At 36.9% G+C, this 25,897-nt stretch overlaps 1 protein-coding gene across 1 annotated transcript; it reads left to right on the top strand.

The window, feature by feature from the left end:
• The first annotated feature begins 58 nt into the window (after positions 1-58).
• Positions 59-25,897, top strand: CPA3 (carboxypeptidase A3). The gene is made up of 11 exons (XM_084769652.1): positions 59-149; positions 263-338; positions 2,166-2,290; positions 10,751-10,853; positions 10,959-11,060; positions 12,621-12,722; positions 15,459-15,569; positions 16,364-16,454; positions 17,469-17,671; positions 19,248-19,332; positions 25,331-25,897. Exons 1-11 carry the CDS (start codon positions 82-84, stop codon positions 25,516-25,518), a joined length of 1,254 nt encoding a protein of 417 aa, XP_084625778.1. The 5' UTR covers positions 59-81; the 3' UTR covers positions 25,519-25,897.

Below are 25,897 nucleotides of genomic sequence, written 5' to 3'. Positions count from 1 at the left end.
CAAAGGAAATCAGCTGTTCCTTGATAGATAAAAGCTGCGGTATAAAACCAGTAGAGGGCGCAGGTCAAGCAAAGAAGAACAATGAGGTTCCTTTTGCTCGCGGGTGTCATCTCCTCCACACTTGCAATTGCCCCTGTCCGCTTTGACAGGTAAATTTCCCTTCCTGTTGTCCAGTCTCTGGGTAAGAAGAGAACTAACAAATATGTCTTTGCAATTCACTGAGTTTTTGTTTCTTTGGTTTTTGTCTTTTGCCCACCTGAAGGGAGAAGGTCTTCCGTTTGAAGCCCCAGGATGAAAAGCAACTGAGAATAGTGAAGGACTTGACCCAAACAATTGAGGTAAAGCATTCAGAGGGGTGTTACATCTCTCTTTTCTATTCTCGAAGAGGTATTCTTTTTTATGTTATACTCAGTGTCTGCAAGGATACTAAATGCTGACAAGTAAGTGAAGTGACAGGAACCACAGGGATAACTCAGCCAGTAGTCAGCATCTCACTTAGTTTTGTATCCATGGTTCGCTGCTTTTTCTTATGGTTTTACAAGCAACAGCTTCTAAGAAAATGTGTAAAACACACCTTTTTCATTGTTCCCCTTTCCCTCCTGTCTGTACTCCTAATACCCCCACATACACTCCAATTTCTTCTGGTGACTTCTGTTCAAGTACAAACTGATGAGAGTAAAATACTGGCTGATGTGAGCTTGCCAAGAGTGAGTACACTTTCGGAAGAGATTCTTAACTGTGAAACAGTATCTTAAAATCCAACAGAAAAGAACATTTTCTATCATTGGTTCAGCCTTTTCTTTTACACACAGCATTTTGTCCCAATCATCTATTTCCTCTTTCATATTTGCCAGCCAATTTATAATGCAACACCTTTAAAACAGAGAACTTGAAGTAAAAAGATAGTAGCTAAAACCCCCTTTCATTCTAGGCACACTCTGCTGTCAAATCAGTCAAAAGTTCTGCCTATTTTAATTTCTAAGTATCCTTTACACCCATACAGTTTTCTCCTCCTCTGTGCTGCTGGATCATCTCAAGTCTACGCTGCCTCTTACTGGGGCAATTCCAGTGTCCCTTCTTCAGCCCACTAGTGTCCAAGGCTTAGTCCTGCATCCCACAAAGTAAAGTGTTCACTGCAATCTTAAAATCAGACAACTGTGCTTCCACACTTGAAAAATATCTGTGGGGACAGCATATTCTTCAGCTCCAGATTTAAGGGTTCAAATCCTAGTTCTATACTGGCTTTGTGGCCTTAGGCGAGTTACAGAAGCTCACTAGGCAACCTCTGTAACATATAGCTGATGATCACCTCTTCAGCAGCACCACTAAGTAGGCACAGCAATGGATATTACAGGCTTCTGTGAAAAAAAAATAATTAAAGCGTTTATTGTGGATTTTTATGTAGCCAGAAAACTCTGTGATTTATCACATGGCTACCTTCTTTAGTCCCCAGCCACTCTTCTCTTGTTTCCTGGCCCTGGAGATCCACAGACATCACAATTTCTCCCACCTTGTATCCATTTTCTCATGAGGAATGTTATTTTCTATTTGTTTCTGTCTAAGTCTTCCTGTTTCTACAAGAGTCAGATCGGGCAATATCTCCTGCAAGAAATTGCCTTGCTCTTTCTGTTAGGACACCCTGCTCCTTCCTCTGCTGTTGGCTAACATAATGGAAATACTTGTAAACAGCTTTGTTGGACATGGAAAACTGTCTCTTACAACTTCCCTATGAGACCCTTCTGTGGCATCCACCTCTGTGCCTGCTTACTTAGCAAATGTTCAAAACAGTTCTTTGAGTTTGAAATTCTTCCCCCACATTTTCTCATCTTATTATGTACACAGAGCCTTACATTCTGTTATGGTGCATAATATATTGTCAGGGTGTGTGTGGTATCTCTGTTTGCAGCAGTGCATGCCCTTGGGTGTCTGAGGAGCGTATAGATATCCATATGAAAACAAAGGCCAAAAGAAATCATCAAATGTCTTTATCACTCTATGACATGGATTTCTCACTGAAACCAACAACCAGCAAGCCCCAAAAGTCCTAATGTTTTTGTCCCTCAAATTTCTGAAGTTACAAGTGTGGATGGCCACACTCAGCATTTTAAATATGTATGTGTTTAGCAAACAAACAGCCACAGCTAACAATGATCTTGTCTCTGTAGCTTGACTTCTGGTACCCAGATGCTACTCACAATATTGCGGCTAATATGACAGTGGATTTCCGAGTTAGTGAGAAGGAATCTCATACTATCCAGTCTACCTTGGAACAACATAAAATGCACTATGAGTAAGTTCTGGGAAAATATTCATCTACATTTCATAGTCAGAGTTTCTGTAAACTTGAAATTTTATAAATTTTTAATAAAAATATATTTGAGGTTTTGGAAGATAGATTTCATATATAAATACTACACTGTATTTCCATCATTTCCAACCCTCTCTGTCCATCCTCCAACTTTTCCTGTGTCCTTCTATCCACATCTTCTTGAATCCCTGACTTCATCTTCTATACTTATTACTGATGCACACACAAAAACACACTTACTGAGTCCACTTAGTGTTGCCTGTACGCACATATGTTTAGAGCTGACCACATGGGACTATATAAGGTATCACAGGCTTCATCCCTGAAGAAAACTGATTATCCTTTCTTTAGCAGCTATGGGCTTCTTGTGGATTTGCATCTAGTGGTGGGTCTTATGTAATTTGTCCCATTCATGTTGACACGTTCACTGATGTGGTTACTACACAAATCTGTGTAAGCAAACCTGTTATGTCTGAAAGTCACTACCTTTCATTATAACCCTGTTAGCAAACCTCTGTCTCCAAAAATATTTGCATTATAATTTGTAACAGTAGCAAAATTACTGTTATAAAGAAGCAAAGAAAAAAAAACAGTTTTTTGGTTGGGGTCACTACATAAGGAACTGTATTGAATGATCACAGCATTAGAAAGTTGAGAACCAGTACCATAGAATCTCCAACCCCAGATCTATGTAACTAGGTCTATAGTACCAGACATGAATTCCTTCCTAGTTGGGCTTTGTGTCCAACTAGACAGCTATTGTTTACTCTAAAAATAAACAAACCACATTCCTTCAATCCCAGCACTCTGGAGGCAGAAGCAGGAGAATCTCTGCGAGTTAAAAAACAATCCAGTCTACATAGCTAATTCTACAAAAGCCAGGACTACAGGGAGAGACCTTGAATCAAACCCCAACCCACCCTCCAAAGAATAGTAAGTCAGTAAGAAAGGAAAAGAAAAGAAAAGAAAAGAAAAGAAGGAAGAAAAAAGATAAAATGCTACTATGATAAAATGTCACTATTGAACCACTAGGACTGTCTTGCCTTGCCAGATTGCCACTGTTAGGGTTCATAGGGTTACAACCATGGAGGATTGGTGATTGTTGCCCTCCCATGGCAGCCTGCATAAGGTTTCCAGGTCAATTTCATCTCAATTTCTCCAAGTCATGTGTCTAAAATGTATAATGACTTCAACAATAGAGTCTTATCTTCAAGTTCTAGAAAGGAATCAAGGGCAATGATAATAGCCTATATTGGAATTTTTTTGAAGGGGGAGCATGCCTTGGACCCCTGACCAAGAGGGTTCCACCAATAGGAACATATGGCATTTGGTATTTGTCTTCTTGAGTCTGGATTACTTCATTCAGTAAAATATTTTTCTGTTCCATCCATACAATGGAATTATTTTTAAATTGGGCCTGCTATCTAAACAAGATACAATTCAGTTTCTTTCAGACTATTAGAATGTGTTTGTATAAGCAATTGGGTTATTGGCAGTTTACTCTCTATTTTGCATTTGCTCTGATCTGCAAATGTAACCTACATATTCAAGCTTCATAAGCAGAGAGCGCAGATGTGAACCAGTGTGACAGCCTAAGCAAACCCAGGGTTCATGAGCTATGGGTAATGCCCAGCATTCATACTCAATGTGAAGAGGGTTATTTAATAATTGATTTGGCCATAGTTGTCTCTAACCCAGCTTTTAATACTTTCTGGTTCCTCCCATGTATTTCTCTGTGAATTCTGGAATTCCACCCTAAGTAATACTGGTCACTAGGTCTCTAGACTTGGCGAGGGGGTTTTCCTGCAGACACTGTGGCTGGCAGAGAAATGTTCCACGAGGCAACAAGGAAATCCAGTTTAACAAGATTTAGTTATCTGGTTTGGATTCACATTTGTAGAGTCTGACTCTGAGCAGTTTATTTTTGACATATTTAAAGATAGTTCAACTTTAAAAGAAACATTCCCCTCATGACAAGTGCTGCAATAAAGGTTAAGGTATGACTACATTAAAACTCCTTTGCAAAGTACCTGTGACATCTTCCATAAAAAATACGTTCTATTGACTGAAAAAGAATGCTCAGATTAAGGGTCTATGGAGGAAGGGCCTGGAATAAACATAATAGTAGATTCTTTTGCAAAGTTCATGGGACCTCTTTCATGATAATGGGTTCTACTGATTGAGAAACAATGCTCATCAAGCAGTCTGGGGAATTTGCATGAGGCTCTATAGAAAGCAAATGATCACCAGATTATTAACTACATCCAATCCCAGCTTTCTGGGCAGTTAAATCCCTTCTGTTAAATAGAAAAGCCTGTGAGCTTAGCATTCTTGTTTCTCTGGTGCTATCTGTGAGGACAAGGACCTCATACCCTCCACATAAATTCACTTCATGACTAGGCTTCTCACTTGGGATTTGTGTTCCAGTGACTACACCCTTCAATTTACATAATTAATAAAGACCTTATATCAATTCCTAGCCTTAATTAGTTTTTACAAAGTACCCAGGCCAAGCTAAAACATAGTAGTGCTCAGCCAAAATCTATAGAATCTCACTTGAACAGGATTAAAAAAAAATTAAAACAAAAGGTGCAATGTTTGACATCACTGTAGATGGTGAAGTGAATCACTGGAAGACAGAGGCAAAGGACTGACACTGTGCATTTAATCAAATACCTGTCTTTCCCCCTTCCTGGGTCCTCCAGACCTCTTTGATCTGAAATGTCCTGACACTGTAGAGATGTGAATGAGATCCTCACAAGTGTCATTTCATCGTAGACCCAAATAATTTTTGCTTCCTCCATCAAGAAGCAAAATGCTAAGCTATTTATTAAAATTAGGTATATCTATCTATGACAGAGTTTCTCGACAGTATTTTAATTTAGCTACACACATGGGGAAACCATGTAATTACATAATTCCCTCACAAACATAAATATGGAAAGTGATCTGTAAAAACAAAAACCATTTAAAATTCTGTATTCAATGATGTAATTTTATTTACATATAAATTTTGTGCATTATTTGGTATTAGTTAATAACAGAAGAGTTCTTTTTCTTTTGGTTAGTCACTTTACATTCCAGTAATATTCACTTCCCTCCCTTTCCCCTATTCCCCCTTCCCTACTCCTCAGAAAAAGGGAGACCTCCAACCCATCTTCCCACCCCACCCCTCCCTGACCCCAGCATATTAAATTGCACATCGTGCTGAGCTCATCCCAGAAGAGAGTTCTAAGAGCAACAACAACAAAACTGTTTGCTTAGATTCAAGACACCAGACTGACTAAAATTATAGAAGCTAGCTTGTCTCAATCAGATAAAGCTAATAATTTACTTAACGTGCTATTCCATTCATTTTTCTTCCTGCTCTGAAGACATTTCTAGATATTATTTGCTCAAGCATATAGCAGGCTTGTGAGCTTGGCTGTAATAACTGACAAGGTATGGATCATGGCAAAAACAAAACAAAAAATGAAAATGAACAAACAAAAAACAGAATAGTGTTGTAGATAAGGGGAGTGCAGAGGTTCTGAAGCAAAGCTGCCTGAATTTAGACTCATCCAAGTCAGGTATTTAACACTATTTAAAATTGGGCAATAAAGAAGCTACTTTACATGGTTTCCATGAGGAGAGACTGGTTTTATCTATACAACTGGTTCTTTCTATTAGCTCGGGAGAAGGAGAGGTGATTCATATGCATGTGTACATGAGCTCACACACACAAACACATTTAGTGCAACAGAGAACCGAAGGCTACTATCAAATATTTTCCCTCCCTCTAGAGAACAAATCTATATCATAAAGTTTATTTTTCAGCTTATGACATGCCACAGACATTAATAAATCTATGACCATAAATCTAGAACTTAAGGCACATGTTAACCCAATTAGGAAGTCACCAAGCCTAACTTTACACAAACTTAAAACATAGCACTGCTATAACATGAGTGCCAAGGGAGCTCAGACCAGTCTCTCTCTCTCTCTCTCTCTCTCTCTCTCTCTCTCTCTCTCTCTCTCTCTCTCTCTCTCTCTCTCTCCAGTTAGACGCTGGCCCCTAGTTATTTCATCTTTCTTTGATACTCTCTAAAAGTAGCCTTGAAATTGAAGTCCATCTGGCTACTTCTTTGAACCAAGTGGGAGTTCATAGACTTTGAAAGACAAACTTCCATGGAACAGGGCACTGAAAAACAAAATTTCCAAAGACCAAGAAGACTATGGCCTACTTGGCAGCCACACTCAGAACTCTCTCCCTAGAAAAGAAGGCACTGTTGTGTAATAGTTCCAACACATTGTAGGTTCAACGTTCCAACTCGAGTGCTTTAGGTCATGACAATTTTGAAATAGATTTAAGTTCCTCCATAAAATGGAGTGATCGTACTATACAGCTACATTGCTCACAATGTTAACATGATAAAATGCAGGTAAAGTTCTGAGCAGAGTGCCTGATACAAAATAGAGACTTGATAAACATCACCTGTTTGTATTATTAAATCCCCAGTGGCAATTATAATTTCTTCTACACTTAGGATTAAAATATTTTTCAAACAAAGTAAATGAATATAAGAAATAATATTTGAGAGGAAGTAATCAGATTCCCTCTACTAAACCTTGCTTCTAGCTCATGGAGGGGCTCATAAAAATGATATCTGGTCCTAGGTCATAACTCCCAGCCTTAGGCTTAACATGTAGTCCCTATCTGCAGTAGTCCGGTACCCTCATGCATTTGTGGGCAGGTTGCATTTCCACTTACATAGTTTTCTTTTTTGTTATTGTTATCATAAAAGCTAAATTGACCAGTGTTAAGTCTAAAAAATCTCTTTGATATAAGGTTCTTTAACTGATTAATATTGTCTTGAATTGTGAGCCAGCCTGTGGGATCACAATGTGTTCCTTTTTTTGATTAGCCTGCTTCTATTAATGCAAGTGGAAAAGAAAGCTATGTGTTCTTTTTAGAAACTGTAGCAACTAACTATATCTGTAGCAACTCCTCAAAGTTTCTTTCTCAGGCTTCCTGGGAATTTTAGTTCAACATGCCTCATAGGATTCCAAAAGTGTTCTTATACTTCTACATCCTCAGGAATCAAAAATTCATAAGAAAAATATTAATCACACAATGAGTTAACTAGGATATGAATAATAATTCTGTCAGTGCTGCTAATGAGAATCCACATCAAAGATGGTGTTTGGACTTATGTGCTATACAAATTATAATTAGGAGTAGACTACACTTGTTTTCTGCATGAGAGCCATATCTGTAAGCCAGCTCACAAGAAGCAACCAAGCAGATCAAGTAGAGGACCTCTGCAGCATTTCCACTCATCATAAGAAATTTGGTGTGTGTGCAGGGTGGTGGGGCATTGAGTCACATGGCTACAGATAATCAAATACAGTTAATGGGTGTTAACTCTGCACAGTGGTTGTCAACTGTAAGATTCAATCTTGCTTTTCTGAACCTATCTGAATGCCTAAGGAATGTAAAGCACATCTTGCAGCCATTAATTCATCTTATTCAAAATATTCGGTCTCATTAGAAAAGGAAGGAAAATAAATGTCAGAGAAATACTTAAACTGTTCAGGGTCACATCTGGCAACAAGAGTAGAACTGAGGTTCAAAATCAAAAGCATTTAAACTTAAGCTGCTGCTACCTTATTAGATGGCTAAGTAAATGAATATGGATGATTACTAAGTGATTACAGAGCACATTAAATAACAGATACATCTTCCTGAATTCAAGGTTTGCTGCTAACAAATGGAAAATGTCATCTTATGAGCAAAAGCTGGACACTTTGTATAGATTCAACGGGAAGTGGCATAATCCAGAGACAGAGAGCATTTCCATAAATTTTCAATATCATAATCTCTCTCTCTCTCTCTCTCTCTCTCTCTCTCTCTCTCTCTCTCTCTCTCTCTCTGTGTGTGTGTGTGTGTGTGTGTGTGTGTGTGTGTGTGTTTCAGAATAGAATAAACTGGCTAGTTTGGTGTTAAGTAAAAGATTGTGTTTATAATTATGATTTTCATACTGTGCTATAAAAGTGGTGTCCTCATAGTCTACAGGAGCTACAAGATGTGTTGGAATCTGTGGTACAGTATCAAAGAGCCTCTGTGCTCATTATGTCATGTTGTCAGGTAGGTTTACTTTTCTGTCACCTAATATGGCTTGTTTTAAAGCAAGTCACTTTCCAGTGACTCATTCTATCTATTGCTTCTAGGTTAAATGCAAATTTTCAAACAGTATGCAAAACAAGCTTGTAAACTGCCTGCAGCTATAACATACTAGTTAATACATTTAGGAATGAGTAATAGATGTCAGTGTAGCTTTGCCTTCATAAGCAATAATAGAAAGATCACTTAAGTAGATCCTACTCTATTAATCCCAAGTGGCATTCAACATCATACTTAATTGTGAGAGATAGATTTCTCCATCAAGAGAATTTTTTTAAATGCCCACTTCCAGTTCCATTATTTTTCTGTTTTGACAGTTTAACCAATACAGTAAAGAAAAATAAAAATGAAAAGAAAAAGAGAAAATACAGTTACTTACAAAGAAAATAACTGTATTGGAAACTGAATACATAGCTAAAATTTTAAAGTAAAAGTCAAATAAAAGTTTAAAGCAAAAAAGATGGGTAAGTCAACAAAATAAATGTAACCAGTTAAAAAATTTACTAGAGAAAATGCCACTTATAAAACTAGTTTAAAAATACATGAAAGGGTAGTAAACATATATAACATTTTGCTGAAGTATCAAAAAAAACAACTTAATCTGACTTTAACATAATTCTTTTCAAACTTACCATAATTTAATATCAATAATTTTATCAAGAAATCACTTTTGTGATTATTTTATTTTATACAATTATTCTAACAAAAGATGTTTTGAAAATAAGAATACGAAGGTACTATACCCAGCATTAAATTTTATCATACATAAACATAGTTTCTTACTACATGAGTTCAAAATATGTTCAAGTTCCTGGGTAGTAAATAAATCCAGAAACAACAACAAAAACACAGTAAAATATTTGTGTGCATAATAAAAATAGCACTTTTGAAATAAAGCTAAAGCATTTTGGATTCTAGATCACCACTCCAAATAAAAAGGCGTTTTAACTGCATGGCTGGTAACATGGTTAGACTGGTAAGGTCAGACTGCTGATGAGTCTGACTATCTAAGTTGAGAACAGACCTGACAAATGAGACTTACCCTTGACCTACACCCATGTGCACATACACGCACACACACACACACACACACACACACACACACACACAAACACACGTGAAATAAACAAATAACTGTTAAACAACTATGAACTATAATTATGTCATTTTTCTGAGCAAGAATTTTCTTAGCTAAATAGTGATAATAGTAACAGGATTAATAACATATATAAAGAAGAATCTGGCCCATATTAAATAAATTTAGAACAGAGTTCAAGAGAAAAATGAAGGGCAGGAAATTTGATGTGTCTGGGGAAAGTTCGGGAAAGAGGTCAGAGCTGAAAATTAAACACAGGCAGACCTCAGGGAGCCAGTCAGTCTCCAATCTATAAGATCTTAAAATAGTAAGATAGGTTGGCTCAAGATGAAAATTAAAAGTCGAGGTATAAACTCTTTGACCCCAACAGTGTCACCATCCCAGTAACCTTTTCTGACATTTTATTTTCACCTTTTCAAAAGCACCCTAGCCATATTCAAGCTCTGTCATTAGACAAGATATTTCACTACAATGTGCTTCATGTTTTTTTCAGTAAAATGATGTTTAAAAATCTCTTGTGAAGATGAAGTGACTCACTGTTAATAAAAGTTTGGAGAAATAATTTTGCTTGTGCTAAGTGCTGATTTCCTAGTTTTACTATCATCATTGTTGTTATTCATGTTTTCCCCCAAATTTCAAAAGATAAAATAATAAAAATCTGTTCTATAGATTTGTGCATATGTGTGCATTGGGGAAGGAAAGGAGCATTATGATGTACAGTATAAGTCAAGTCTATGATTTCAAATATGCTAGTATTCCTTTGTAAAGGAAAAAGGCAATAGATATAATTAATTTTATTTAACTATATGTATCTCAAATGCTATTATCTAGTCACTTAAACAACATACGACTTTTAGTGCAATATTTTACATATAAATTCTTCAAAATGTTATGCATAATGTACATTTACCATAATCTCTACTTCTGGACAAAGTTGTTTTAAGTTCTGGATAGCAGGATGAGTCCAGAACTGTCATGAAAGTCAGCACAGCTCAAATAGTTGGGGTATCAGAAGCCACTCAATGGCTTGTACAAAGGAGATGCCTAGGACAGAGCAATGAGGAAGTGGGCTTTATTCTAGATAAAGGAGAGGAAATTCCTGCAAATGAAAGATAAATTGTTCTCTCTTCTATGATAAAATGTTCCTGTGATAAATGTGTTTTATCATTTTTCTGTCAAACAGAATTCTGATACATGACCTACAAGAAGAGATAGAGAAGCAGTTTGATGTGAAAGATGAACTCGCAGGCAGGCACAGTTATGCAAAATACAACGACTGGGACAAGGTATGAAGTACAACGCCTATTATGGTCTTCTTAAATGGCTTTCTCCCTGGGTTGTTATGCAATTTTCCTTTATTTTAATTGTTCAAATTTGATTTTGTTCTTAAGATTGTCTCTTGGACTGAAAAAATGGTAGGGAAATATCCTGAAATGATTTCCAGAATTAAAATTGGATCAACTGCTGAAGATAATCCACTATATGTACTCAAGGTAAAAATAATTGAAGAACCATTAATTAGTTTGTTATTTTAAAGCATGGATTTAAAACTCACCTTGTGGCAGGTGAACTAAATTTGGCATTGGAAAACATGTTACTTTTGGAATATTTAACCTCTGGATGTCAATTCAACATTATAAATGATATCAATCTTCTATGCAATGTAAAAATAAAGTACCTGCTAGAGATTGCATAATCAGCAACCCTATTTCACAGAGGGGCTGTGTTACAATGCAGTCTGCAGTCCTTGTCTACACACTTTTTCCAACTCTTTTAAAATGGCATGAAATGGATGAATGCATGTCATGATGGGAAAGTTAAATATCACACATGCATGCCACCAGAACAGCAATTGAAGTGTAAGAGCCAGGGTCAAAGAGGGACCACCCTTCAACTACTGCGAGACGACACAATCGCAAAGACTCTGCTCCCTGCGTAGCTCCTTAATAAGTGGGAAGGCAATCACATCCTATATCTCCATTCACTAGATGTCCCCAACCATCCCAACCAAATCTGAGCTCCACTTAATAGAAAAGCAATTGCAAGTGCTGGTCCCGCACCCTACTCTACATACAGCGCCAGGTCTTACTCCAGGCTAAACACTTCCAGTTTAGAAGTTATCTTTACAGTCCTTATTTCAACACAGAACACTAACAACAGCATAAAAAAGGCAATTTACAGTGAGGTTGCTATTTTATTTTCGAAGGAACTTGGACAGATTTTAGTTTGCTACACAGCCCAGGCTGCCCTGAAACTCATAACTGCTGGGATTAGAGGTATGCGTATGGCATCCTGCCCAAGAACAGGCTGTGGGCTTTCCATTTTTATTACTCTCTCTCTCTCTCTCTCTCTCTCTCTCTCTCTCTCTCTCTCTCTCTCTCTCTCTCTCTCTCTCTGTGTGTGTGTGTGTGTGTGTGTGTGTGTGTGTGTGTGTGTGTCTGTGTGTACATGCATGGTATGGCACATGTGGATGTCAGAGGACAACTTGAGGAGTCCATTCTCGCCTTCTATCATGTGGGTCTTAATAACTGAGCAATACATGCCTTTGTCCACTGAGCCTTCTCAATGACTAGATTGTGGTTTTGGAGATGTATTGTATCTATTAAGGATGTATTTATATGTACGTCTGCATGTGAATATGTACACATGAGTACCGAAGGAGGTAAAAGGAGGAATCAGTTGCCCTGGAGATGGAGTTCCAGGCAGTTGTGAGCCACTAATGTAAGTGCTGGGAATAGAACTCAGGCCCTCTGCAAGAGCAGCAAATACTTTAACTGCTGAGCTATCTCCCCAGCCCCAGACTGTGTTGTTCTTCATTTGGTTTTGGTTAAAAAACAATACTAGACAAAAAACAAACCTAAAAGCAGCTCTGAAACTTGGAGGCAATTTAATATCCTTCATCAGAAGAATTATGAACAGACTGGATAGCTGCCACAATCTTCCCTGGTCCATGTTCAACAACAGACAAGGAAAATCGTTGTTTGAGAAAATGAACTATTGAATGACAAGGGACTAATATTTGGGCTAGTGCAAAGTAATCCTTATTTTAATAGATTGGGAAAAAAGATGGAGAAAGAAAGGCTATCTTTATGGACTGTGGCATTCATGCCCGCGAATGGATCTCCCCAGCTTTCTGTCAGTGGTTCGTCTATCAGGTAAGTGAACTTATCACAATCAACATCTCTGTGAGTAGTTTCCAGTTCTTTACTGATTGGCAACATCCTTTCTAAATGTGTGGCATTTCACCTAATTAGAGAAGTTGTATTCATTCTTTTACTAATTTATTCAGGTTACATCTCAATTGTTATCCCTTCACTTGTATCTTCCTGTTCCTCCCTCCCTCCCTCTTTCATCCTATTCTCCTCCCCTAGGTCTGTAACAGAAGGGGACATCCCCCACCATATGGTCATAGTCTATCAAGTCTCATCTTGGTATAAGACTCATTCACATAAAACTCATTCTCCTGATTTTATTCATTTCTGAAGTTTTTATAGAAATTACATCTTCCTTCAAACTCCTTAAACTCCCTCCACCTGAGAGGTTATGGTAGTGAAAGCAACTGACTTTTATCCGGAAGCTAAATAGGTAAAAATCTGATGTCCCTTTTGTGTTATAGCCTGCAAGTTTAATTTTCTTTAAAAAGCTCAGAAAATAAATGTATATAATTTTGCTTTACATATTTCATTGGTCATGCATGAACTTGGAATTTTCCTATTTAATTTCCTTTCAACTGAGAAATAAACTTGTTTTATAAAAATATATCTGGTTCACATGTTTCTGAATATCTATTGCTAATTTATTCTGACCCATCTATCTTTAATTTTCTCTACAATTCTGTCACTTAGACTTTTTGAACACCCACAGCAATGGTTGTTGGGCCACAGATATGTTCACTAGGAAAGATGCTGCAGAGTATTGACTTATAGCTTTGGTTATTTCCCCTTCCCAACTAAAGGCCAAAAACTCACCTTAACCTACAAAGGAGCAATAAACATTATGACAGAAGAAGTCTTCTATATACCTGTAATCACATCACTGGGACAGCTGGGGCAGGCAGACTGGATTGAGGCCATTCTGGTCTGCATAGTGAGACTCTCTCTCTCTCTCTCTCTCTCTCTCTCTCTCTCTCTCTCTCTCTCTCTCTCTCTCCCTCCCTCCCTCCTCCTCCTCCTCCTCCTCCTCCTTCTTCTTCTTCTTCTTCTTCTTTTCTCTCTCTCTCTCTCTCTCTCTCTCTCTCTCTCTCTCTCTTTCTCTCTCTCTCCTTCTCTCCTTCTCTCCTTCCCTCCCTCTTTCCATCCTTCCCCCTACCCCCAAATCATACACACACATTTTTTATTTAACACAGGTATTCCTAGGAGAATTTTTCCAAGAATGAGGAAGGAGTTTGCTTTGGTTTGGTTTTGAAATATTTTTCCAAGAAAAAGTTTATTATGTTTCTTTTAACATATACATTTATATTATTATACATGAGTAAAATAAACTACATACAGCAGGAAGACCACAAGACAATCAGGAATTATATAAATGTTACATTCATAGTGATATGGCTATTTGTATTTGGCAAACTTGAAGCAAACATCTTTCCTATCTTGTTGAGCCCAGATTTCTGAATGGAGATTAATAGCTATCATATCTCATCTCTATTAACTTAAAATACCTATCTTGGTCTAAAACCATCTTAACCTTCAACCTACTAAGCTTAATTGAAAGAATAAACATCTGGTCTTCAAACCCATCAGAGACTTGAGAAGGGATAAAACTTATGTACCTGAGTGAAGCTGGAGTGCAGGTTAGCAGCTTCCAAAATGAAAAAGTAACTGAGACAGTTTACTACCTGACAGTCACCCTATACTCTTTATAACGTTGGAGTATTATCTTCAACGTTTCTGGCCCAATATATCTGAAAATATATTTGCGAGGTAGAAACTATTGAGGACCTGCCTACCCTGTCTTGGCAGAGATAGCCACGGAAAGCTCAGATAATTCAAGGAATTTACAGAAAATAAAAACACTGACAGGCCAACCTCTAAATTTGTGATGTTTAAATTTTTTTATTTTATCATGATTACTGGCAAGGGAACCCAGTATTTTGTGACTGCTAGGAAACATATACCACTGCCAGAAACTTTTACTAATTTTCTGAGGCCAGAGAGGTGACTGAGTCAGTAAAGGGCTACCTGTACAGACAAGGGACCTGAATCCAACCCTCTGCGTCTATGTAAAAATGCTAGGCAAAGCACATGTCTGTAATCCTAGCACTAGTAGGGGACTGAGGAGGGGTAGAGACAAAGGACCTCTGAATCCTGATGGCAGTGACTCTAGCCAAATTCTCAAGGCTCATATTCAGTGGGAATAAAGAGAAATTAAGGAAATCACCTGAACCCTCTGTCTCCCTCTGGCCCTCACTCACAGGTGCACATAGGTAAACCTGCACACACATACACATGTAGTAGAGTACATATTTAATATTCAGCACTAAAAGTTTTTTTTCTTCAATCCATTGATAAATGCCATGTACCCTCTCCAGTGCTCCTATCTCCCTGAGCTCACAGACTTGATTTTTATTTACTTAAAAGGAACATGAGAGAATGAGCCCATCAGGTGCCTGGCACTATTAATCTGCACTTTGCTCTATTTCTTCTATGGATCTTGTTATACATCTGGCAGATTTAAGTCTTGATAATTCAATGAACCTTTAAGTAATGTTCATTTCAGTTCATGCCCTGAATTCAATAAGTGTTTTCCCCCGTAATACGTATGAGCCATTTATTTATGTGTACCTTTGAAAAGGTTTAAAGTCACTTAACTTTGGAAAACAACTCAAAGAGTGGCAGCTATGATGAATAGCACCTAGATTTCTGCATACTAACCGAACTTCCTGTCTCCTCTAGGCAGCCAAGAGTTATGGAAAAAACAAAATCATGACCAAACTTTTGGACCGGATGAATTTTTATATTCTGCCTGTATTCAATGTAGATGGGTATATTTGGTCATGGAAACAGGTACCACTCTATATACTGCTGCTGCACTTAAGTAATATATTAGTCAGTGTATTTAATGCACATTTATTGTTACTTATTAGTTTTAATGTTTGCATAACTATTTGATTCCAATTCAGAGAAATGTATTTTTAATTTTGAAAAATAATGTTTTTATTTAATCTTTGAGAATTTTATACAGTATATCTTGGTCTTATTCATTCCCTTTTCACAAATTCCCTGATCCACCCCCACCTCCCTACTCACCCAATTTCATGTTTTCTCTCTCTCTTAAGGACAAAAAAAAAATGAAGTCCACTTTCTGTTAGGCGACTATTGATGATCACAGGGCTTGATATACGCAATATCACTCCATTAAACAAGAAAAAAAATATTCTCCCTCTCCCAGGAGCAACCAAATGTCAGTAGCTCCTCAGTTGGGGACTGGACTTCATGCCCACATTTCTTATGTTCTGCCCACTGATCAATTGTGATGTTCTGATTGTATGGTGTTCTGATTGTATGAACATTTTACTGCTTTTTGAGGAATGTAACTCATTTTTTAATACAGAAAACTAATCACCCATTTTTAAACTTATTGAAATTTTTCATCACTACTTAAAACATTAAGGTTAAAAATTATGTACCTAAAAGTATTAGAAATTATAAGAAAAAACTTTTCTTTTTAAAAAGGGAGCTTAAGTTGACTATATAGAGATTTCAAGTAACCTTGAAGACACCTATAGAGAGAATCGGAGGTGGTAATAATGAAAAGTGCAATTGACGATGTCCACACACTCTGTTGTCCCTTCTGGCAGAACCGAATGTGGAGAAAAAACCGCTCCAAGAATCAAAATTCCACCTGTATTGGCACTGACCTCAACAGAAACTTTGATGTCTCTTGGGACTGTGAGTTGCAGATTTGGTGTCAAGAAAATGGCTTTGCTCCTAGTACTCAGGGAGGCGGAGACAAGTGGTCTCTGTGAGTTCAAGGTCAGCCTGGTCTACAAAGTGAGTCCAGGACACCTGAGGCACACAGAGAAAACCCTGTCTCAAACAAACAAACAAACAAACAAACAAACAAAAGAGAAAGTAAATGGCTTTTCATTTAGACCTTGAATAAAAAAAAAAAAAACACCTACTTATTTCAGCAGAAATAGAGAGCCCCTGAGTGAGTTCTAACTTCCTTATCTGTTAGATGGAACATAATCCCCTATACTCTAGGAACGTTATGAAGGGTTTCTGTGGGAGGAAGTGGGGGAAAGATGATATGTATCTATTGAGCCACCTCTTATAGGATATTAAAAAAGAAAAAAAACATATATACCAAAGTCAGGTAATCTGGGGTGATCTTGTATCCTTCCTTTTCCTCATCTGATAGAAGTAAGAAATACCAGTGGTTACAACCAATATACAAGTAATAATTCTTCAGATGCTTAACAAAGAAACATTTGGGAAGGGGGGCAGTAAAAACTTTAATAGGAATATAATGTTCATACTTCTTCCTCAATTTGTGCATTTCTTCTCTGCCCAATTTGGTTTTAAAACAGTCATACCTTGTAACTCTATTCTACCACAGTTAATGTTGAAATAGCACAGCTAACCCTAATCAGGAGAATCCTCCTGAGAGAAACTGAAGAAACTCAGGCTCAAGACAGGGGGTTTATAGCAGTTTTCCAAGAGTCAGAGCCAGGGCTGAATGGGAACTGGGATGGATCTGGTTCTAAGACTTGGGATGGTTGTGATCTGCTTTACTATGACCAGGAAAGGGAGGGTAAATAAGGCTAAGAATACTTCCACAGTCAGTCTGAGAAATGTGTGCACAAAGCCGCTAGTGGCTCTGCAAAAGGAGATGCACATCACAAGAGGCAGGGAGGTGCTAGTCGACAGCACATTATGATATAATACACATTTCTTCTGTAGCTTCTCCAAACACCAACAAGCCATGCTCGGATGTCTACAGAGGCCCTGCACCGGAGTCTGAGAAAGAGACCAAAGCTGTCACTAACTTCATTCGAAGCCATCTGAACTCAATAAAGGCTTATATCACCTTCCATTCCTACTCTCAGCTGCTATTATTACCTTATGGCTACACATCCAAACTGCCACCCAACTACCAAGACCTGGTATGTTAAAAAATAAAAATCTATGGTGTGTACATTGACAACACCATTGACTTTCAGTCTGTTGTGGTTGTTGTTGTTGTTGTTTAACTTTGAGTTATGCTAAAAATGGTTTCAAGTTTTTGTTTGTTTGTTTGTTTAGAAAAAACAGGGTCTTACTCTGTAATTCAGGCTACTCTTGAACTCACTGTGTGACCCAGTCTAACTTCAAACTCACTATTGTCCCTATCTCAGCTTCCCAAATCCTAGAATTACAATTTTGTCATCACATGAAGGTATTACATTTTAGATACTAGGGGGAAAAGGTGACTCAGATGCTTCCAAAATCAACTTATAAAAAAATGGGTCATATTTTTTATCTTAACATCACTCAATTATATTCATCACAGTAACATTTAATGTTAACTAAATCCAAGATTTTAAGCAGCCATTAATTTCAGCCACATATATACATAAAGGAAATTATGTGACCACAGTTTTGCTTATGATCCAATCTAGCTAAGAACCTGAACCATGAATTGAATAATTTGTACAGATAAAAGAAGACAGTTGCACACTGTTAGGAAGGATGGTACGCAGAACAAGCCTTTCTGTGTAAGTTGAGAGTTTTATATGTTAAATAAAAACATTTCTTAATTATATAAATTTATCCATAGCAATGGAAAAATATTCATTCAGAATACAAATATATTAGAGGATAAATTAATTAATGTTCACTCCAACAACTACTGTCCTATCACAAACAATTGATTAAATATGCTAAAGGCCACCCCAGAAAAGAAACTCTAATATAACAGAACCATTTTAAAGATGAAAAAATAAAACTGGACATGTAGTTTAGTGTTTGGCTAACATGCAGTGTCCTATGTTAAATCCTAAGTAGTGTGCTCACACACAAACACACACACACACACACACACACACACACATACACACATACACACATCTGCACAATCAATGAAGATTAAAACAATAATGAATCAAGCACCTTTCTTCTCTTATCACAAGTAGAGAAAGTTCTCTATCAGTAATACACCTATTACAGAAAAAGGATGGGAGAAAACGGTCAAAAATAAGAACCCAAAAAGAGTCTGATAAAAAAGACAGACCAGTCTGGAAAGATGGCTTAGCCATGTAGAGCACTTGTTCTTGCAGATGACTGAAGTTTCTCAGCACCCACATGACAGATCACAACCATTTGTAATTTCAGTTCCAGGAAATTTGTTGCCTCCTTCTGGCATCCATGAGCACTAAGCAACCATATGGTGCTTATACATCCACGCAGGCAAGACATTCAAATATTCATATACAGAAATAAATAAATAAATAAATAAATAAATAAATAAATAAATAAATCTTCAAACTTTTTGAGAAAGCAAGGATACAGAGAGATACATAGACAGAACACAACATAATTCATATGATTGATTGATTGTACTTTAACAGTTTTTTTTTTTACCTAGCCACTTATCTTATTTGATCTTCAAATGCTAAATAACCAGTAAAATTGATTTTAACTTATAATGAATGTATTATATTCATATAGCATTCTGTAATCACCTCACATTTTCCTGTCCAGCTCAAGGTTGCAAGGATTGCCACTGATGTTCTCTCAACCAGATATGAAACCCATTACATCTACGGCTCCATAGCATCAACAATATGTAAGTTTTTCCTGTCATTTACTGTGACCATTTCCTTAAATCTTATGTGAATACTAATATATATATGTATATATATATGTACATATATATACATATATATAATATCATGTAGATTATAAAGACCAACTCTTACAGAGGATTTTGCATTAAATACTAAAGGATATAGGGTATCTCCCAAGATAGGAAAGTTTTTTTCATTTTTTTTTTACATATACATTTATATTACTACACATATATACAATAGATTACCTATAGCAAGAAGAACCATGACAAAATCAGGAATTATATAAATGTTACATTCTTAGTGTTTTGGCTTTTTAAAACAAATAAAAGCGACCTTTAACAAGGCTATAAAATTAAAATAAATTATTAAATCAACAGAAGTTTATAGCTTAATTCATTTATCTCCCTGTTCTCCAACACCAGTGTTTCATCTACAGCAGAACTAACAGGAATTAGTTGGGGCAGGGCCACATCTAGTTTCATCTATTTAATATAAATTGAATTTTCTCTTCTTTAAGCTTTTCTCTATTCTAGTAGTGTCTTTCCACTATAATCTAGGTGTGTGATGTGTTATGGTCATTTTAGGCATGGACTCATATTCTTTCATCTCTTTGATCTGTTCTTCCTGTTATAGGCAAATGAATATATATGGTAGTATAGGAAAGATGATAAGATTTAAGTTTGCTTCTTTTGTTTATATTCTCACCACCATTTCTAATTTTTTAGTATATAATAGACTTTCACCCTTGATTGATTTTTTTACTTAAATTTTACTTAGATTGACTTTCTTATCTCTTATTTCTTAAACGGGAATCAGAAAACATTTTACAAGGTCAGTTATTTGTTTAGACTTTAATGTCAAAACGGCCTCTATTGTGACTATTTAACTGGGGCATTATAATTCAAAAGCAGCCACAGATGATAAATTAAAAATGAGCACGGTTATGTTCATATATAAACCCTTATTCTCAAAAACAGGAGAATGTAATTTGCCAAGTCTCAGACTGTGTTCTGAACATATCTGTAGTTGGTCATTGACTCACAAGCTGGTCACTTTGGCTTAGCATTTGACTCTCATAATCTAAATTAATCCTCACAAAAAGTGAGCAAATATTACCTACCAGTTACAAGTAACAGCAGAAGATGACAAAGTCAGTGTTATAACAAAGCCAAGGCCCTCACTGTTGTGCACATTGCTTTCTTTATTTGGCTTTTGTGACTATCCAAGCTTTTCTAGTTTCAAGGACATCATTTGATTTTTGCCAAAGACTGGACTGCGTGGATACAGATCATTTCCTCTCTTATGCCAATAGTTACAATTATCAGGATGTCCCCATCAAACCCCTCCCCTCAGGACCCAAGAAACCCTGAAGAAAAGGAGGCGAGAAGAGTGCAAGAGCCAAAGGGCACGGAGGACATCAAGAAAACACTCTTTGTTTTTGTATACTGCCTTGGGGGTTTTTCTTCAGCAGATCACCCAAATGCTAACATTATGTGCACATAATTTAGTCAGCTCAAAGCCTCTAACACCACAATGCAGACAGGACATGGAACAAGGTAGAATTGATTCCTATAAACTTCTTCATTGAAAAGTATGCCCAAACTTATGCAAAAACACGTTTTTTACTATTTTCCATTTGAAACTATGGCAATTTTTTAAAATGTAATTTCAGATACTGAAATGAAAGAATTAGCAAGCTTCAGTTCTAACCATAAGCAAAAGGGGAAATTGACCCAGAAGACAGAGACCTTATTACCTGCAGATCTTCCTTTAAATTATTACCAAAAGAATATTTTATAATTTTTTGATATTTTTTAGTAAATATTTTTTAAAGATTTATTTTATGCTTATGAGTGCTGTTTCATGCACACTGGAGGAGGCAATCAAATTCCATTTCAGATGGTTGTGAGTCACCATGTGGCTGCTGGGAATTGAACTCAGGACCTCTGGAAGAGCAACCAGTGCTCTTAACCTCTGAGCCATCTCTCCAGCCCTATTAAATACTTTTTACATATAAACTCGCATTATTACACATATGTACAAAACTACTACAGCAAGAAGAACCATGAAACAATCAGGAATTATATAAATTTTACATTCTTAGTGTTTTGACTATTTGTATTTGGCAGCCTTGAAGAAACATCTTTTCTATCGTGGTGTGTCTAAAATTCTGAATGTAAAGCAATATCTATCATATCTCATCATTATCAACTTAAAACATCTATCTAGACCTAAAAACATCTTAACCCATAAACAACTAAGCTTAGCTGTAAGACTAAACTATCTGGTCTTCAACCCCATCAGAGACTTGAGAAGAAATTAAATTGATCACCTGAGTATACCACAAGAGCATTGTATACTTTTATATAATAATAGTTGTTATATACTTATATGTAGTTTTATATTTTATATAATATAATAATTAATGGCAATTGATAATTATTAGTCAAAATGTTCCATCTAACATAAAATGTATATAAAGACTTGAGAAAACTCATTGAAATTTATCAATGTGCTATCTATAAGAAACTTATTTCTAATCTAATTACACAGGCTGAAATAAAAAATATACAAACTAATCAAAATGAAGGAAAAAGCTATGTTAAATATCAAATAAAGTAAATTTGAGAGCAAAACGAAATAAACATTAGTCAATATAAGTAGATCAGTTCACCAACTCAGAAATAATCCTAAGCATATGTGCATCACCTATACCCATAATGCTTTGTCAATAATTCAACTTCCCCAGCTTTCTTCCTGGATGCCTTCTTAATAAGGCCAGATAAGGCTTCCTTTCTCTTCTTTGGCCCTCTCATTTTCCTACTTTAACTCATTTTTTATTAACAACACAGATTTTCCCCACCACCCTAATTGAAATTCTAATCATTTTTGTCAAATCATGTCATCGACCACCCTGATGTGCTGCCTCTATCTCAGCCCTGACTTTTACTTCATAGTGCCTGCCAGTTGCCATACAGGCTTTCTAATTAGATTAAGTACTTTAGAGTACAAAAGTGCCTATTGCTTCTTAAAATTAAAAAAAAAAAAAAACCAGCAGCAACAACAGCAACAACTCTGAACATTTCTAGTTTACAAGGTTCCACACTCACTGCTACTTATTTCACTCCAGCTCAAACAGAACTCCCAGATCCATCAAATGCCCTTGACTTTTCCATCCTTGGAATTTACCTGCCAGAATGCCTTACTTCTACCACTACCTGAATATTTCTCTTTCTTTGGTTCTGTAATGGGGTCTCCATCATGAAAATGGTATCCAGCAAGTGTGAGCATGAGGTATCACCCTGCTCACCAAGCACAATGCTCTTTCTCACTTAAATCCTTATCAAGTGGTGCACCTTCTCTGTGTATTCACAGTGTGCTCTCACTAATATTTTTCACGTTCATCTCGCCTATAAACTGCAAGTTTCTTAAACCACAACTCATCTTTGAAACTTTGTCTTGCCTGCTCTCTCAGACCAAATAAATCTGTTAGTTTGAGGTTTGGTTGGTTGGTTAGGTAGTTTGGTTTTTGTGTTGTTTTATTTCATTTTGTTTGTTTTTCTGTTTAAGACAAGCTCCTACCGTGTAGCTTATACTGGCCTCAGACTATGCTCTCTTTAAGCCTCTGTACTACTGGGATTAGATGGGCCTATTACCATACTCAGCTCTTGTAAAGTACATTGAACGTATTAGAGCTTTCATAAGTAGCCCCTGAATAATTGAACTGTATCTCTTCCTACCCAAATATTCCTTTTTTTCTTCAGAAATGCTTTAAATTCTTTATTTTCAAGCTTAAGATATTACTATCAGTTAAGTGTGTCCTTAAATATCAATGAGTTTACATACAAAAATACTATTCTGTTACATAAAGGAAACATAAATATGTGTTTATACTATATTATATATTATGTATAATCTCCTACATATTTAGCATGTATGCTCACACACTATAGATATATACATACACACACAGAGAAACTTCTCTATATATGTTTATTTCTTTAATCATTTGTTTTACCAAATAATTACATCTTTAATAAAGCTTCACAAAATTGATATAAAATTTGTATTAGAGTGTTAAATACATCTTTAATATAGATAACTTAAAGAAAATAATTCATGTGACATTAAATCATATGGAATGACAGTCTGAATGAAAGAACAGGCTCACTAGAGAAGAGCAAGAGGCAATAGTGGATGACAATAGAAAGAGATGAATAAGAAAAAGGACAGATATGTATTAAAATGTCATAATGAAGTCCCTTACTATGCTAATTTTGAAATGTAATAAAAAGAAGAAAAAACTAATAAATTTAAATAAAGTACATATTTAAAATATATGGTAGATTACAAATGCATTCTGTATCATTTACACCATTTGTCATTACTGTAATTAACTACACATATAATTATTTTTATTACTAATTTTACACATGCAATTATTTTTCACATTTTTCAAGACAGGATTTCTCTGTGTAAGAGCTCTGGCTCTCCTAGAAATACTTTGTAGACCAGGCTGGCCTTGAACTCACAGAAATCCACCAGCCTCTGCCTCCCAAGTGCTTAGATAAAGGCATGCACATCACGCCTGGCTACACATGCAATTTTAAGTCTCTGTGTCTCTGTGTCTCTGTCTCTCCCTCTGTCTCTCACCTCTCCTCTCCCTCTCTCTCTCTCTCTCTCTCTCTCTCTCTCTCTCTCTCTCTCTCTCTGTGTGTGTGTGTGTGTGTGTGTGTGTGTGTGTGCATGCGCGTGTGCACATGTGCCTGTAGGCCAGAGGCCAACATTGGCTTCTATTGTTCTATATCTTATTTATTTATTTATTTATTTAAAGGGCTTTTTATTAATTTATTCACTTTACATCCCAGTCATAGTCCCATGCATCTTCTCCATCCAGTCCCACCTCATCCCCTATTCCTCAGAAAAGAGGAGCCCCACCCACCCTCTGATCCCAACTCATCAAGACATATCAGGGCATCAGGACTGAACACAACCTGTGGCCTGGCAAGGGAGTCCCCAAAGATCAAAACAAGGCAACAGAGTCCATGTCAGAGACAGCTCTCACTCCCCTTACTAGAGGACCCACATGAAGGCTGCATCCTAAGCTCCAATCCATTCATGGTTCTTGTTTAGTGCTTTAGTCTCCACCAGCCTTTCTGGGCCCTGATTAGTCACTTTTTTTTTTTTTAAGACAAGGTCACTCACTGAACCTGAAACTCACCATTTGGCTAGATGGGATGGTCAACCAGCTCTGTAGATCCTCTCAACACTGACAATACAGGCATGAACCACCTTATCTGGCTTTTTTATAGGTGCTAAGAATCCAAGCCCAGGACTTCATGTTTGCACTATAAGCACCTTACCCACTGAGCATCTCCCCCATCTTCTCAGCAGCAATTTCCATGTCTTTTTTTTTTAATCCCTCAGTACTTGCCTTTTGTGGTTCTTCTCTTCCCTGTGGGGTTGTTGGCCACCAACCCACCACGGCAGGAGGGGCAGAGGACAAGACACAGAGCCTGGAAGGCCATAAGCACAACTGAGATTGAACACTCCAGGAAACCACTTCAGGACATCATTCAACTTTTATCAGGGAGAATGAAGGCTCTATAGCCTTTGGGCAGTAGATAGGGCCTTCCAGGATAGGCATTCATAATTGGTTGGAACCAGGCACTTTAAGAATGCTTGTTTTGTATTAGACAACATACTCCTATCACAAACAGGAGCACAGTACCCAATTATCCTATAGGCACAGGGAGGGGAGAGCTAGCAGGAAGCTGTGTTAAGGGCCATATATCAAATGTGGATAGGGGCATCTATGTCTAAAAGCACTCTCCAGATGGAGTCAGACAGAGTGCTGGAGGCCCTGCTGAGGAGAGGGAGTCCAGCACCTCATACAGAACTCAGAATGGCTATGGGGACTGGTAGGACTGTAACTTCAAACAGCAAGGTTTTTCCAACACCTTAAATGAAATATGTACTGATTTTGTTTTGCAGACCCTACATCAGGTTCTTCTTTAGACTGGGCTTATGACCTGGGCATCAAACATACATTTGCCTTTGAGCTACGTGATAAAGGAAAATTTGGTTTCCTTCTTCCAGAATCCCGGATAAAGCCAACATGTAAAGAAACCATGCTCTCTGTAAAATTTATAGCTAAGTATATCCTCAAGCATACATCCTAATGAATTCTTGGTTGGGGATTTGCCAATTACTCCTTTGGTTAAGGAAAGAATCTTCTGCCTCACCTGGATCCATCCTTTCGCTCATGAAATCCTGCATTACTTTTTCTTGCTATTATTTACTCCCAATAGCCCCACAATATAGCAGCTTTAAGTAAATCCATTTAGCTACGCTTCTTCTTTGTAAGTAAATTTTATCCTTGGAGAAAGTATATTTTGAATACTTTGAAATAATACGTGATATGCATGGGAAAGAAATGAAAAGTTTGTTCCTCCAAAATCTAATTGGCTTGCCTCATGCCATGTGCTAACAAAATGAAAAATATATTCTGATGACTTACAAAGGCATCCTCTGTTTTTAATAAACTATATTTTCAGCATT

The sequence above is a fragment of the Acomys minous genome (genome assembly GCF_964271855.1).
Source record: "Acomys minous genome assembly, chromosome: 19".
Taxonomy (NCBI): domain Eukaryota; kingdom Metazoa; phylum Chordata; class Mammalia; order Rodentia; family Muridae; genus Acomys; species Acomys minous.
The sequence above is the reverse complement of the archived record's forward strand: the minus strand, read 5'-3'. Positions and strand labels throughout refer to the sequence as shown.